This window comes from Sturnus vulgaris, chromosome 1, assembly GCF_052056855.1.
Source record: "Sturnus vulgaris isolate bStuVul1 chromosome 1, bStuVul1.hap1, whole genome shotgun sequence".
In the NCBI taxonomy this organism is placed as follows: domain Eukaryota; kingdom Metazoa; phylum Chordata; class Aves; order Passeriformes; family Sturnidae; genus Sturnus; species Sturnus vulgaris.
Window position 1 is genome coordinate 746,215 of NC_142243.1, and position 15,349 is coordinate 761,563.

At 57.6% G+C, this 15,349-nt stretch overlaps 2 protein-coding genes across 3 annotated transcripts; both read right to left on the minus strand.

The window, feature by feature from the left end:
- Window positions 1–36: 36 nt before the first annotated feature.
- AOC1 (amine oxidase copper containing 1) lies at window positions 37–4,975 on the minus strand. 2 transcript variants are annotated; one of them, XM_088173920.1, is made up of 5 exons: window positions 4,854–4,975; window positions 2,656–4,199; window positions 1,763–2,051; window positions 1,079–1,211; window positions 37–883 (listed from the first exon to the last, which is right to left on the minus strand). In XM_088173920.1, the coding sequence occupies exons 1-5, from the start codon at window positions 4,871–4,873 to the stop codon at window positions 605–607; spliced, it is 2,265 nt and encodes a 754-aa protein (XP_088030046.1). In that variant the 5' UTR covers window positions 4,874–4,975; the 3' UTR covers window positions 37–604. The 2 variants fall into 2 exon arrangements, with proteins under 2 accessions (XP_088030046.1, XP_014745926.1); XM_014890440.2 differs by lacking the exon at window positions 4,854–4,975 and adding an exon at window positions 4,634–4,692.
- A 6,981-nt stretch (window positions 4,976–11,956) lies between these two features.
- REPIN1 (replication initiator 1) lies at window positions 11,957–14,789 on the minus strand. Its single transcript, XM_088154769.1, has 4 exons — window positions 14,560–14,789; window positions 14,047–14,142; window positions 12,959–13,861; window positions 11,957–12,192 (listed from the first exon to the last, which is right to left on the minus strand). Exons 1-4 carry the CDS (start codon window positions 14,591–14,593, stop codon window positions 11,957–11,959), a joined length of 1,269 nt encoding a protein of 422 aa, XP_088010895.1. The 5' UTR covers window positions 14,594–14,789.
- Between the last annotated feature and the right edge of the window lie 560 nt (window positions 14,790–15,349).

The following is a 15,349-nucleotide window of genomic DNA, read 5'->3' on the forward strand; positions in this document are numbered from 1 at the left end:
CTGGTGGCCACACCATTGGCAGAGACGGGGACAGAGGAGGTGGCATCACTTTTACTGAGGCCAGCACGTGGCATCATGTGGCACGTCCCCACCGTGGTGTCCCTGTGACACCGGGGTCCCATGTGGTGGTGGAAGGGGTGGCATCACCGTTACTGAGCCCGGCAGGTGGTACCGTGTGTCACAGCGTGACATGAGCCATGTCGTGGTGGCACCAGTGACCCACACGATGGCGGAAGGGGTGGCACCGCCTTTCCTGAGCATGGCAGCTGGCACGTGGTACCATGTGGCACAGTGTGACAGATCCCACACCGCAGTGTCCCAGTGTCACCGGTGTCCCACATGGTGCCGGTGCCGGGGTTGGAGGAGGTGACGCCGCTTTTGCTGGGCCTGGTACGTGACATGTGACACGGTGTGACATGGTGCCACGCTCTGGTGCCACTGGTGTTCCCGTGGTGCTGGGGTCAGCACGTGACATGGTGTGACATGTCCCACACCCCGGTGCCACCACCGGCGTCCCCGTGGTGCTGGGGCCAGGGCGGGTGACACTGGCTGTGCTGCACCGTCCCGCAGCACAGGGCCCTGTCCCCGTGTCCCCGTGTCCCGGTCACACCTGGCGGGAGGTGCCGTTGTAGGTGAAGGGCTCGGGGTGCACGCAGGGCCCGGGGCTGGCCGGGGTCCAGCGCTGGACGTGCAGGCGGGAGCAGAGCGGGGGGTCCAGGGGCCGCACGATGACAGCGGCGCGCGATGCCACCGACGGGTCCTCGCTGAAGAAGTTGAAGGGGCGCAGGAAGAACCCGACGGCGTTGCCGGGGGTGGCCGTGTTGGGGATGTCCTCGGCGTGGGGCACGTGCAGGAAGCCCACGGTCACCCAGGCCACCAAGTCCTGGGGGGACACACCACGGGGTCAGTGGCACCGGGGACCCCCCTGTGGCAGCTGGGGACACCGGTGGGAGCTGGGGAGCCCCCAGAGCTGGGCCCCCCTCTGGGGACAGAACCACCCCCCCCCCAGGCCCCTCAGCAGCCACCGGTGCCTGGTGTCCCCCCTGTGCCCGGTGTCCCTCCCCGTGCCCGGTGTCACCTGGTCTTCGATGGTCTCGTTGTCGCGGATGAAGCTCTCGAAGGTGACCGGGGGGTCCCAGGGGTCGTTCTGGCTGTAGATGCTGCTGCTGCTCGGCTCGTTCTCGTGGCGCCGTGTCACGGCCAGGTGGTACCTGCGACAGGTGAGGGGTGGGGTCAGCCCGGGGGCGGGGCGGTCCCTGTCCCCACCCCTGTCCTGGTCCCCTGACTGTGCCACCCCCGGCCCAATCGTGTCAGGGACACACAGAGCTGGCGAGGGGCGCGGCTCCTTAGGGGTTCCCCAAGTGCAGGGGGATTCCTCAGGTCCCCTGAACGGCTCCCCAGGGGTTTCCCAACCCTGGAGCGCCCCAGACCCTGAAGGGGTCCCCATTTCCAGGGCTTCCTCGTCTCCCAAGCTCCCAGAGCCTCTTCAGCTTCCAGGGGTTCTCCAGCTCGGGCAGCCCCCTCAGCTCCGGGGTGTCCCAAACTCCCACGGGGTGTCCCCAGCCCCAGCCCCAGCCCCAGCCCCAGCGGAATTCCCAGTTCTGGAGGTTCCAGGGTCCCAACTCCAGCTCCAGGGCGGGATGGGGAGGTGCCAGCAGGAAGGTGTGACCCGGGGAAGGACCCCGTGCCCCAGGGGTGACACATGTGGCGCTGCCGGAGCCCCCGCGCAGCCCCGTGCCCTCGGAACTCCCCGGTGCCGCACCTGGCCCAGGTGACGCCGCGCTCCTCCCGCCAGCCGCGGGGCAGCACGGGCCCGGCGTGCGAGCTGAGCTGCAGGCGGAAGGTGCGGCGGTGACCCCAGCGGTTCCGCCGCCGCGGGTTGGAGAAGAGCAGGTACCGGGGCGGGGCCCGGCCCAGCGGCAGCGCAGCCTCGCGCTCCCGGCGCCGCGGCTCCCGGTGCAGGCGCGGCTGCACCACGCGCGCCCCCGCGCTCCAGGGGTTGGAGATGTTCTCGAAGCGAATGTCCATCGTCTCGAAGCTGTTCCCGGAGCCTGCGGGGACGGGGTGTCGGTGGGGGGGACGCGGTGGCGCAGCCCCCCCAGGGGTGAGGGTGGGACCCCGCGGAGGTGTCACTATGGAGAGGTGGGACACTGCAGAGGTGTCACCATGGGTGGGGACTGGGACCTCATGGAGATGCTGGCATGGAGGGCTGAGATGCCACCACCATGGAAGACTGTGACCCCACAACCGTCATGGAGCGCTGGGATCCAGTTTGGTACCCCAGCATGGAGAGGAGGGCCTCGGAGGAGGTGCCACCATGGAGGGTTGGGACACCTTGGAGATGCCACCACCGGCACAGGGGGTGACACCAGGAGGTAATGCCATGGATGTGGCCTGGGAAGTGTCACCCTAGGGGGCTGGGTCTCCACAGAGGTGCCAGCATGAGGGGCTGGGACCCCGGCCAGGTGCCATCACCCATGGGGGGCTGGGACCCTGCAGAGATGTCACCGTGCAGGGGGATCATCACCTGAGGGTGATGCCCAGGTGATCCCACCCTTCCAGGAACAGGGCACCTCGGCCCCTGGAACCCGCCGTGGGTCCAGCCTGCACCCTCCCCACGGCCAGGGCGTGTCGGGAGCTGCCAGGGCCGTTCACCTGCGACATCCAGGTCCACCTTGTAGTGCACCAGGTGGGTGTGGATGTTGCCCAGGAGGTGGCTGTGCACGCGGCTGCCGTAGCGCCGGCCCTCGGGCGTGTAGAAGGTGGCGTGGATGTAGCCGGTGGCGTGCACCTTGGCCTCCAGGACGCCGTTGGGGTAGAGCAGGAAGTCCCAGATGTAGTCGTAGTTGTAGACGGTGGAGGTGGTCCTGAGCACCAGCGCCCGCCCCTCCAGCCCCGCGTAGAAGTGGAAGCCGCCCTGGAAGTCGCTGTCGAAGTGGCGGCGCAGGGGAACGCCCGTGGGCAGCTCGAAGACGCAGAGGGCGTTGGGGAAGCGCACGGGGCCGTCGGCGTCCAGGAGGTGATGGGCGTCCAGAAAAGTGGCGGTCTCGGGGCAATCCACGCCGCGGGCCAGCTCGTAGCTGGAGGCGCCCATGGCCCAGCCGGCGTCCATGTACTTGGTCTGCATGGCGGCCGGCGAGTGGCCGCCGTAGAAGGCGATGGCTTCCTGCACGCTGAGCTCGTAGGCCACGCGCTCGCCGCCGAAGCGCACGTCGAAGAGCTGCAGGCCGGCGGAGGAGCGCAGGCGGAAGGCCAGGCTCCAGCCGCCGTACTCCAGCCGGTTGCCCCGCAGGCGGTAGCGCCGGCCCTGCGGCTCGCACACCTTGGCCCCGTGCACATCCGTGGGGGTCCCGCTGGGGAAGCTGCCCCGGGGCTCGTAGCTGGAGAAGAGCTGGCGGGCGGGGGGCTCGGGCAGGCGGGCCAGGGCCAGCTCGCCCCGCGCGTGGCTCTGGGCCAGCTCCCGCACGCTGCCGAAGTAGCGCCCGTTGTACCAGAGGCGCTGCACGGCCCAGCGCCGCGGCTCGGGGTCGCGGTGGTCCAGCAGCACCTCCAGCCCCGCGGGGTGCAGGAAGAAGCCCTCCACGAAGCGCTGGATCACCAGCCACGAGCGGCGCTCGCCCGGGCCCAGCCCGCGCGGGGCGATGTCCGAGAAGGTGAGGCAGCGCTCCGAGCAGTTCTGGAAGCCGAAGCCGGTGGCCTCGAGCAGCAGCGGCTCCAGCGGGGCCAGGGCGGCCACCAGCGCCCCGTGCAGCAGCTCGTACTCCAGCCGGGTCATGGGCCGGGCCGAGAAGGGCACGGCCCGGCCGCCCTTGAAGGGCAGGGGCCGGTAGGAGCTGGGGTGCGGCAGGGGCCCCACGGCCAGCTCGGTGACGTTGGGCTCCGCCTGTGCCCCGAAGAAAATGACAGCCCGAGCCTCCCTCGGGGGCCGCGCCCCGCCGTGCTCCAGGAACCGCAGCGCCCGGCGCTTCTGCGGGGGCAGCAGCTCCACCAGGAACAGCGAGTTCTTGGCCAGCGGCCCCCCCTGGCTCGGGGACAGCCCCAGCTCCGGCCGCCCCATCAGGAAGGTCCGCACGGCCCGGAGCTCCGCCGCGGACAGGTCGGCGAAGATGGACGCGGGGTCCGGGGGAGCCGCGGAGGGGCCGGAGGAGGCCGCGGTGACCAGCAGGGCCAGCGCCCAGGGGAGCCCCAGCAGCCACATCCTGGGGGACACGGGGACACGGGGGTCAGCGCTGCGGGGGGAATGGGGCACAGCTGAGCACCCCCCTCCAGCAGCGCCGCGATCCCAGCAAAGCTGGGGCCACCACGGGGTGACCCCCGGGAAAACCGAGGGCACCATGAGGGGACCCCCAGGAAAACTGGAACCACCGTGAGGGGGGAACAGAGGAGCCAGAAAAAACAGGAGGACCATGGGGTGACCCCCAGAGAAACCAGAGACACCATGGGGTGACCCCAGGGAAACTGGGGACACCATGGGCTGACCTCCAAAAGCCTCCCCCTCAGCCCGGAGCCCCTAAGCACCCCCAAAATCCTCTCTGTTGGACCCCCCTGGGTGGGCCTGGGGACACCCCCAATGTCGGGACCCCCCGAGTCGCCCCCTCCCCACCGCAGGGAGCCCCCCCAGCCCCGCACTCACCTGCCCGGGCTCTGCCGCCCCATGCCAGCAGCGCTGCGGTCTCTGCCCGGCCTGGGGCACTGACCCCCCCTCTGGGGGCACTGACCCCCCCTCCCCGCCCCCCGGGCACTGCCCCCTCCCCGCCCCTCCCGAGCCGGCCGGGGGTCAAGGCCGACGGCAGGACCCGCGTTCCCCGCACCCCCAAATCCGCCCCCCAAAATCCGCCCCCCCAAATCCGCACCTCCTCTGTCTCCGCCGCATCGAGCCCACGCGCGGGGAGGGACCCCCGGTACCGATCCCGGCACCGACCCCCGGTACCGGCCCCCGGTACCGGCCCGGCCCCCCCGCGGGTTAATGATCACCGGGACCGCCCGGTCGTTGTCCCCCCCTCACCCGCCATCAAATTCCGGGATGAGATAAGAGCCGGGAAAATCCCACGGGAAACCGAGGGTGGGATGCGGGGGGGGGGGGGGCGCTCCGGACCCCCCCGAGCCCCTCCGGCTCCAAACTGCGCCCCCCCCCCCCCCCCCCCCCCCAAATCCATCGGGAAAGGGACCTTGGCCGCTCCATCCCCACGGCTGCATCCCGTTCCCATGGCAACGCGTCCCGGCCCTGCCATCGCCATGGAAACGGGGCGCCCACCCCCCAAATCCGCATGGCAAGGGGGGCTTGGACCCCCCCATCCCCATCCCCAGGGCTGCATCCCGTTCCCATGGCAACGCATCCATGGCCCCGCCCCTCCCCCCAACCCCGGGTGAGGGGTTAAATCCCCAAAAACGGAGAATTTGGGTAAAAAAACCCCAAAACGGAGAATTTGGGTAAAAAACCCCAAAAGGGAGAATTTGGGTTAAAAAAAATCCCACCAAAATTGGAGAATTGGGGTTAAAATTCCCCAAACAGGAGAATTTGGGTAAAAAACCCCCAAAACGGGAGAATTTGGGGTTAAAAAATCCCAAAAACGGAAGAACTGGGGTAAAAACCCCCAAAACTGAGAATTTGTGTTCAAACGCCAAAACCGGGAGAGCTGGGGTTAAAAGCTGCAAAAGAGGAACTCGGTGGTTTTAAGAAAACAAAACATTTGGGGAAGTGGTTTTAAAAGAAAAAAAAAAAAAAAAGCAAACACAGGATAAGTGGTTTTGAAAAAAAAAAAAAAAAAAGGAGGAGTGATTTTAAAAGGGAAAAAAAAATTGGACTAAGTTGTTTCGAAAGCAAAAAGTCCCGGGAAAAGTGATTTAAAAAAATTAAAGAAAAAAAAAAAAAAAAAGAACAACAAGAAAAGAGAAAAAATGTTACGTGGTTTTAAAAGCAAAGGAAACCCCAGGAAAAGCCTTTGGAAAGCCCCAAAAATGGGATTCAGTGTTTCCAATCCCCCGGAGTGGGATGGGTGGTTTTTACAGCCAAAAATACCCAGGATCTGCCATTTTAACAGCAAAAATAAACGGGGTAAGGGATTTTTAAATGCCCTGGAAATGGGATAAGAGGTTGTAAAAAAAAATTGGGATAAGTGGCTTTAAATCGCCAGAAACGTCCCAAGATAAGATAAAAAAAAAAAGTTAAAATGCCCTCGGAAAATGGACAAGGTTTTAACACAAAGCTGTGATGAGTGGCTTTAAAAGGAAAAAAAAAAATTAAAAGAAAGAAAAAAGAGGAGTGGGTTTTGAAGCCCCAGAAAAGTGGGATAAGGGATTTTTAAAGGCCATGAGCGGTTTCCAAAGCCCCCAAACCCAGGAGAAATGGAGTTTAAAAATCTCAGAAAATAGGACAAGTGCTTTGAAAAGCCATTTAAAAAAAAGCCACCGGGATAAGTCAATTTTTAAAGCCAAAAAATGGGGGGATAAAAGGTTTTAAAGCCTCAAAAGAATGGGATAAGTGATTTTAAAAGCGTGGGGGGAATAAAAACCGGCACAGGCTAAAAAGGAAAATGTGACAAGCAATTAAAAAAAAATAAAATAAAATAAAAAGGAAGAGGTCAGTGGTTTAATAAAGCAGGAAAATTGAGGTAAGTGGTTTTAAAGCCCCCAACTTGGGATAATTGAGTTTTAAACTCCCCAAAAATGGGATGGGTGATTTTAAAAGCAAAAAAAGAACCAAACCCAACCCAAACCCCCTCAAAAAATCCAAAAGCTCACCAGGATAAAGCATTTTTAAAGGGGAAGAAAAAAAAAAGATAAGTGAGTTTAAAGTCCCGAAAATAATGGGATAAGTGATAAAAGCCAACATCACCATAAACAAACAAATAAAACAAAATAAAACAAAGAACCCAAGGAAAGAAAACGTTTTAAGGGCCATAAAATGGGACAAGTCATTTTAAAAGGAAACAAAAAAATAAATTGTTTGATAAACAAAAAAAAAAAAAAAAAAATGGAGGAAGTTTTGAATTAAAAATCCAGGGATTAATAATTTATTAAAAAAAAAAAAAAGTTGTTTTTCAAAGCCCAAAAATGGGATAAGTGGTTTTAAAAGAGGGAAAAAAAATCCAGAAAATGTCATTTTTAAAAGTCACCAAATTGGGATGAGTGGGTTTCCGTGCCAAATCAAATAAAGAAGGGGTGGGGAAAATTATTTGTTTGAAAAGTCAAAAGCCCAGGATAAGTCATTTTAAAAGCCAAAAACATTAAAAACCCCAAAAGTGGTAAGAAAAGAAAAGAAATGAAAACAGAATAAATCTCTTTAAAGCCCCAAGAAAGGGGGGATAAATGGTTTAAAAAACCAAAATAACCCAGCATAAGTGCTTTGAAAAGAAAAGAAAATTTTAAAAGGGAGATGTGGATTTAAAGCCACAAAAATGGGAATAATTGGTTAAAAAAAAAAAAAAAAAAAAAAAAAAAAAAGGAGAAGTGGCTTTGAATGCCCCCAAGCCCCAGGAGAAATAATTGAAAAACCTCAAAATGGGATCAGCGATTTTAAAAGCCCCAAACTGGGATAAATGGTTTGAAAAGGCCCCAAAATGGGGAGAGCAGTTCAAGAGGAGGAGGATTCAAAAAAAAAAAGACAAAAAAAAAAGACAAAAAAGCAGGATAAGAGATTTTAAAAGGAGAAAAAACCCAGGAAAAGTCATTAAAAAAAAAAATTAGAAGTCTCAAAAGCGTGGATAAGTGGTTTTAAAAGGCCAAAATGTAAATTTTTTAATGTGCAGGAGTTCTCCTATAAAACCCAAAACGTTTCCAATAAAGAATTTTCACACAAACAGATTTTTCCTCCAGGCCTGGCCCCTCCTCAGGACAGGAGATCACAGAACAAAAACTGAGGCTTCTCTGTGGTTGAGAAAATAAATGAAATTAATTCCTTTTCCAACTTGGCTGTTGCTTTCCCTCCCTTTTTTCTTTAATTTCAGAGGGTGGCTGCACCCACAGCTCAGAGAGCAGGGCTGGAGTCACAGCTTGAGTAGAAAAGGTGGCAGTGAGGTAAAATTAAAATAAATTAAAATTAAAATTGAAACTGAAATTAAAATTAAAATTAAAATTAAAATTAAAATTAAAGTTAAAATTAAAATTAAAATTGAAATTAAAATTAAAATTAAAGTTAAAATTAAAATTGAAATTAAAATTAAAATTAAAATTAAAATTAAAATTAAAATTAAAATTGAAATTAAAATTGAAATTGAAATTGAAATTGAAATTAAAATTAAAATTAAAAATGAGATGCAACAACTCCCAGTGGGCTTGGATTTTCTAATTCTCAGCTGGTTGGAACAAAATTATAAATCCGTGAGACAAAAGTTTTTTCTCGAGTTATTCTTTCTTTTTCAGTGAAAAGGCAACACAAAATCAGCAAAAATCAAACTAACAACACAGCAAAGGGCTCGATTCACGTAATTCCGTTAATATTTGCTCTGCCAACAAGTTGCTCCCGATGAAAACACAAACAAATCAAAATCAATAAACTGATAATGGGAGTGATGTGGGGGCAGGTGAAGTCTCGGAGCTTCCTGGAAAAAGAAAAGTGAAAGCTCGACCTGCTACAGATCATTATTAAAAAACAAAATGAAAATAAAAATAAAAATAATAAAAAAGGAATAAAAATAAAAATAAATACAAAATAAAAATAAAAAAATAAAAATAAAAATAAAAATAATAAAAAAGGAATAAAAAGAAAAATAATAAAATGGGAATAAAAATAAAAATAATAAAAAATAAAAATAAAATAATAAAAAAGAAAGAAAAAATAATACAAAATAAAAAAATAATAAAAAGGAATAAAAAGGAATAAAAAGGAATAAAAAGGAATAAAAATAAAAATAAAAATAAAAATAAAAATAAAAATAAAAATAAAAATAAAAATAAAAAATAAAGTAGGAATAAAAATTAAAATAATAAAAAACTGAAACTAAAAATAAAAATAATAAAAAAACTTAAAAGGAATAATCCTGGCCTGGGTCTGCTCCCCACTCTGGGTGTGACTGCCAGCCCTGCTGGCCCACACTGCTTCCCCAACCCCAGCTCCAAATGAGATTTTATCATATATATGATGTTTATATATTATTATATAATTATAGAATAGAATAGAATAGAATAGAATAGAATAGAATAGAATAGAAGAATAACGAGAATATCTAATTCTAGATGATATCTGTGTTATTCCACACTGTGTCATGTATTGGAGTTTGAAGCCTTTGTGCCCAGCTTGCTCTGGCTTTGTGTCTCAGGGCCAGGAGCTGCTGTGGGTGCCTTTGCCCTTCTCTGTTTGCAGGGCCACACCAGGCTCAGAGTCCCAGGCTGCAAAGTTTGTGCTAAAAGCACATTTTAATTGGCAGGGCCCCAATTAAAGCAGGAGCAGCTCCCGGTGTAAAGTCCTGAGCAGAGGCTGGGCCTGGTGCAGTCTCCAGAGGCTCAAACTCCCCGGGTATTTTCTTCTTTTCTTCTTTGTCTTTTCTTTTTCTTCCTCCTCCTCTTTCATGTGATGATGATGATGATGGTGGTGGTGGTGGAAGAAGAGAGATGTCTCGCTCCAATACACGGATTTTTATTTACAAATTACCCAGTGAGCTGAAACCACGAACCTGAAGCATTTCTTCTGAACCTTTTAGAATTCTGGTTTAGAATACAAAAGTTCAGGTATAACCTGCACGTATGGCCTCGCCGGTTCTATCTGAAGAATGTAAACAATATTCTTTCTGTATTTTTGTTATGTCTGGGACTACGCTTGGGAGCTCTCACTGCAGCTTGGTTTTCAAACTTGTTTTTCACACTCACTTCTAAGGCTTTTGCTCTTTAAGGCACTTAAAACATATTCTTACTTAAACTTACTCAAAACTTAAGCTTACAGCTCTATTTCATACATTTCATGGATGAGTGGCTTAATATACTTTACTTTATCCAAAGGTTTGAATTCGATTTGTGCATTCTGATCTCAAGATCTCTGAGCACCCAAATTTCCAAGCAGATCTCTCCCAGCCAGGGCATTGAGGCCCACGCAGAAATTCCCGTTCCCGCGCTGGTTTCCTCATTTCAATTTGTCACTGGATGTAACAAAGCGCTGCTCCCTTCCTCCCTGCCCACTCGGGTTCTCTTTTATAATTTATGTATATTACACAGAATATGTGTATATTAATATATGTACATCCAGGCCCTGCCTCCCTCCCGAGCTCAGCTCCAGGAACGGAATTCCCGAATTTTTTATTCCCCAAACCCCGCGTCCTTGAAGGCACCTCAGCATCTCAACCCCCCGCGCGATCCCGGCTTGGGTCTAATTTCAGGAATTTAATTGGGAAAATGTCTTCTCCCGGCCTCGTGATTTTATCTGAAAGGAAAAAAAAAAAAAAAAAAAAAAGAGAGAGAGAGAAGGAGAGAGAGCAAGGAAATTTGGGGAATTGGGGAATTTTCCTGGCTGAGTGCCGAGCACAAAGGCGCCTCCCCCTCCCTGTCCCGACCCCGTTCCTGCCGCTCCTCCACGTGCGCTCCCGGCACGTTGAACTGGGACAGCCCAAAAAAAGGCTCCGGGGCGCTGTCACAGCCGGGGGTGGCGGGGAGGTGGCAGGGAGGTGACAGGGTGACACTGGCACGGGCTGGGAATGCTGCGAGCAGCCCCAGCTGGCACCAGGGGGGCATTAGGCGGGATCTGGGGAATATTCGGGGAATATCTGGGGGATATTCCTCCTGCCCAGCCCCGGGGGATTTAAAAGCGGTGTGGATGTGGCACCTGGGACATGGCCAGCGGTGGCCCTGGGGGACGGGTGACCCGGGGGTTTCCGTGGCTCCGTGCTGCCCCAGTTTCCCCAGCACGTCCCGCCCTCGCTCCCAGCTCTGGGGGCAGCTGGGGTGGGGAGTGTGTCCCCGTCCCCATGGGAACGTCACCATCTGTCCCCCGCTCGGTGACATCCGCCCGGGGCCGCTCCCAGGGCTCCCAGTGCTCCCAGTGCCTCCAGCTCACTGGGGAGGGAGGGAGGGAGGGAAATTCCCCTGAGGGGGGCTGTGGGGCTGGGCCGAACTGGGCCGAACTGGGAGCAGCTGAGGGGCTGCTGGTGCCCCCTCCCCAACCTCATTTGCATTTTTTACTCATTTCCACGTGGACGCAGATTTTTGGCGTTTGGGGGAGTGGGGACACGGGGGGGACACGCGGTGGCTCCTGCTGCCACAAGAGCCCGGCCATGACTCAGCCATGAAGAGCCCAGAGGAACGTCCTTCCTCCCTCCCTTCCTCTTCCTCCCTCCCTGCCCTTCCTCCTAAGTAAAGAGAATAAATAGAATGGAAATAAATAGAATTAAATGGAATAGGAAGAACAGAATGGGGTAGGAGAACTGGACTAAGCAGAAGAGAACAACTGGAATAACGAAAAAGAAAAGAAAAGAAAAGAAAAGAAAAGAAAAGAAAAGAAAAGAAAAGAAAAGAAAAGAAAAGAAAAGAAAAGAAAAGAAAAGAAAAGAAAAGAAAAGAAAAGAAGAAAAGGATAAAATAAAACAGAATAATAAAAGAGAAATTGAAAATTGAAAATAAACAGACTTTAAGAAACTTCTGGTTTTAAATACAAACACGGGGCAGGGCACTGGGAGGGATTGGGAAATGCCCCACAGGGACATTCCAGGACCCAAAGGTACTTCGGTGTCTGAAGAGAACGGGGAAAAACATCCCAGAGGGATTTTCCAAGTTCCAAAGATGCCTCAAGGCTACAGGTGACACGGAGAAGCATCCCTGGGGGTTTCGAAGGTGCAAAGGTAACACGGAGAACCATCCCACAGGGATTTTCCAGGGTCTGGGAGAACTGGGAAGCACCGGAGGGTATCTCAAGGTCCAAAGGGACACGGAAAAGTGTCCTGGAGAGATTTCCCGAGATGCGAAAGGCACGTGAAGAAACGTCCCGGAGAGATTCCCAAGGTACAGAATGACATGGGGAAACATCCCAGATAATTTAGGATCCAAAGGGAACACGGAGACACATCCCGGAGGGATTCCCAAGGTCCAGAGGGACACGGAGCAGCCCCAGAAAGCTTCCAGAAGCCTCGGGGGGCTCGTGGCCCTGGAGGTGGCCCGGGGTGGCCGCGGCTCTGGCCAGGTCACATCCATCGGACACCGGGACGACCCCGGCCCCGCGGCTACTGCTGGTCACCCGCGGGCAGGTCCCTGTCCCCGAGGGGCTCCCCGGCCCTGAGCAGGTCCCTGTGCCACAGGGGGTTCCTGTCCCCAAGCACGGCCCCATCCCCGCGGGAGTCCCTGTCCCTGTGCGGGTCCCTGTCACTGAGCGGGTCCCGGTCCCTGCCCCTGTCCCTATGCCTATCCCTGTCCCCTGGCAGGTCCCTGTCCCTGTCCTTATTCCCATCCCTGTCCCTATCCCTATTCCCAGGCAGGTTCCTGTCTCTGTCTCTATCCCTGTCCCTATCTCGATCCCTATTCCCAGGCAGGTCCCTGTCCCTGTCCATGTCCCCGTCCCCGCGGGTGTCCATGTCCCCGTCCCCGAGGGATTCCCTGTCCCCGTGGGGTTCCCTGTCCCTGTCCTTGTTCCCGTCCCTGTCCCTATCCCTATTCCCAGGCAGGTTCCTGTCCCTGTCTCTATCACTGTCCCTGTCCTTATCTCTATCCCTATTCCCAGGCAGGTCCCTGTCCCTATTCCTGTCCCTGTCCCTCTCCCCGTCCCTGTCACCGCGGAGTTCCCTGTCCCTGTTCCCAGGCGGGTCCCTGTCCCCGTCCCCGCGGGATTCCCTGTCCCTGTCCCCGCGGGTGTCCCTGTCCCTGTCCCCGCGGGTGTCCCTGTCCCCGCGGGTGTCCCTGTCCCTGTTCCCAGGCGGGTCCCTGTCCCCGTCCCCGCGGGATTCCCTGTCCCTGTCCCCGCGGGTGTCCCTGTCCCTGTCCCCGCGGGTGTCCCTGTCCCCGCGGGTGTCCCTGTCCCTGTCCCCGCGGGTGTCCCTGTCCCCGCGGGTGTCCCTGTCCCCGTCCCCGCGGGATTCCCTGTCCCTGTCCCCGCGGGGTTCCCTGTCCCTGTCCCCGCGGGTGTCCCTGTCCCTGTCCCCGCGGGGTTCCCTGTCCCTGTCCCCGCGGGTGTCCCTGTCCCCGTCCCCGCGGGGTTCCCTGTCCCCGCGGGGTTCCCTGTCCCTGTCCCCGCGGGGTTCCCTGTCCCCGCGGGTGTCCCTGTCCCTGTCCCCGCGGGGTGCCTGGCAGCGGGGCCGGCAGTGCCGCCGTGTCCTGCGGTGCGTGCTCAGGTTGGCCTGCGAGGCGAAGGCGCGGCCGCAGCGGGCGCAGGGGAAGGGCCGCTGGCCCGAGTGCTTGCGGCGGTGCAGCCACAGGTACCGGGGGTGCGGGAACACGCGCCCGCACTCGGGGCACGGGTGGGCGCGCTCGGGGTCGCGGTGTCTCCTCAGGTGCAGCTCCAGGCTCTCCCTCCAGCTGAAGCTCTGCCCGCAGCGCTCGCACACGAAGGGCTGCTCCTCGCCCGGCTCCGCGCAGCGCCCGTGGCCCCCGGGCCGCGCCCGGTGCGTGTCGCGGTGTCGCAGCAGGTCCCCCCGCAGGCAGAAGGTGCGGCCGCACTTGGCGCAGCCGTGCCGGGCCCGGGCCCCTCCCCGCAGCTTCTTGTGCGCCAGGAGGCTGCGCCGGTGCCGGAAGGATTTGCCGCAGGTGCCGCACAGGTACGGCCGGTCCGGCTGTGCCCGGGGCGCGGCCTCGGCCCCGCGGGTGCCGCCGGTGAGGAGCTCCGGCAGCTGCCGGGCCAGGGGCTGGGCACAGCCCCCCGGCTCGGTGCCACGCCAGCCGGAGCGGGGCACATCGGAGCCCGGCTCCCAGGGTCCCCCGGTGTCATCGTTGCCGTCAGAGCCATTCCCGGCACCTGCTGGGAACGGAGCGTCACCGCGGGACAGTCCTGGAGCCACCACCGCCCCTGTGACACCGTGGGGGGGACTCCCAACCCACCCGGGGGTGGTCAGACAGGGGCTCTGGCCAGGGCCAGCCCCTCGCCCCACAGCGACCCCCCGGCCCCAGACGGGTCCCCACGGGGTGTCCCCGGTCACTCACAGGTGTCGGTGATGTCGGCAGCTCCGCTGGGCCCCCCAGCGCTGGGAACCCCCCCGGGGGAATCCTCCTTCATGTGGCCGAACTTGGAGTTGGGGTCTGCGTGGGAGAGAAGACCCTCAGTGCCCCCGTGACACCTGGGCAGTGTCACGGTCACCAGGGGACTGTCCCCAGGCCGGGGGGCTGTGCTGGGGGCAGCAGGGCCGGGGTACCTGGGGCCACTGTCCCTCACACCCGGGACTCACCCGGAGCTCTGTGGGGCAAATCGGGCTGCAGACCCCCGGCTCCGCCCCCAGACCCGCAGCTCGGCCTCGGAACCCAGACCGAGCCTACAGCCCCCCAGCCACGTCCCCAGACCCCTGGCTGAGCTTCTGAACCCCCGAATGAGACCCCAGGCCCCCCAGACACCTGGCTCAGCCTCTGAACCCCCAGCTCAGCCTCAAACTGTGTCCCCAGCCCCATGGCACCCCCAGCCCTGCCCTGGGCAGCCCCAGCCCCACGCCCCCGTCCCCTCACCCAGGCTGGCCACCAGGTCGTAGTTGTCGCACATGACTTCACGGTACAGCGCCCGCTGCCACGGCACCAGCTCCGCCCACTCTTCCGGGGAAAAACCCACGGCCACTTCCTCGAATGTCACCTCGGGGGGCACCCCCTGGCAGCGACAGCGGGGGGCTCAGGGACGAGGGGCTCGGGTGCCCCTCGCTGGGTACCCCCAAAGGGACCCCCCGCTCATCCCGACCGGAGTGGTCGCGACAGCCCCGCGCACCCCCCTTAGGGACCCCCGGACCCCCCATTCCCTCCGCCGGGCCCCCGCGGCCGCGGCACGCCCGGAACCCCCGGAACGCCCCGGGCTCACCCGCTGCATGGCCGGGCGGGGCCCGATGGCGGCGGCGGAAGGGGCTGGGCTGGGCTGGAGGGGGAAGGGCGCCGGAACCGGCTCTGGGGGGCTCCGAGGGGTCCCCGGGCGAGGCGGGGGTCTCTGCTGGGTGCCGGGATCCGGCCCCGCTCGCCCTCCCCCCCCCCCCCCGCTAGCGACACCCACCCCTCCAAAAGGATCTCCCCGGGGCACTGCCCCCGCCCGGGATTACCCCCCCAAATCCCGAGGAACCGCCCTGGAGACTCCGGGATTTGGGACCCCCGGCTGGAGGGAGAATCCCAGCCCCGACGGTCCCACACCGCAGGATCCCAGCCCCGAGGGTCCCACACGGCGTGTCCAGCCCAGGACAGGGATCCCCGGAGTCCCCCGGGTCCTGCCCTGCAGCCCCTGTGCCCAAACCTCCCAGAACCCACCCGGGGTGGCACTGGG

What these genes read in the sequence shown, in the direction of transcription:
- AOC1 (XM_014890440.2), bottom strand. Translation starts at nt 4,656, where the DNA reads ATGGGGCGGCAGAGCCCGGGCAG. An exon ending in GGTGGACCTGGATGTCGCAG is followed by an intron (nt 2,052 to 2,655) that starts GTGAACGGCCCT and finishes CCGTCCCCGCAG; the next exon opens with GCTCCGGGAACAGCTTCGAG. An exon ending in ACGAGACCATCGAAGACCAG is followed by an intron (nt 884 to 1,078) that starts GTGACACCGGGC and finishes GTGTCCCCCCAG; the next exon opens with GACTTGGTGGCCTGGGTGAC.
- REPIN1 (XM_088154769.1), bottom strand. Translation starts at nt 14,593, where the DNA reads ATGTGCGACAACTACGACCTGGTGGCCAGCCTGG. An exon ending in TGCCGACATCACCGACACCT is followed by an intron (nt 13,862 to 14,046) that starts GTGAGTGACCGG and finishes CGTTCCCAGCAG; the next exon opens with GTGCCGGGAATGGCTCTGAC. An exon ending in GGACGGGGACAGGGACACCC is followed by an intron (nt 12,193 to 12,958) that starts GCGGGGACAGGG and finishes GGACCTGCTCAG; the next exon opens with GGCCGGGGAGCCCCTCGGGG.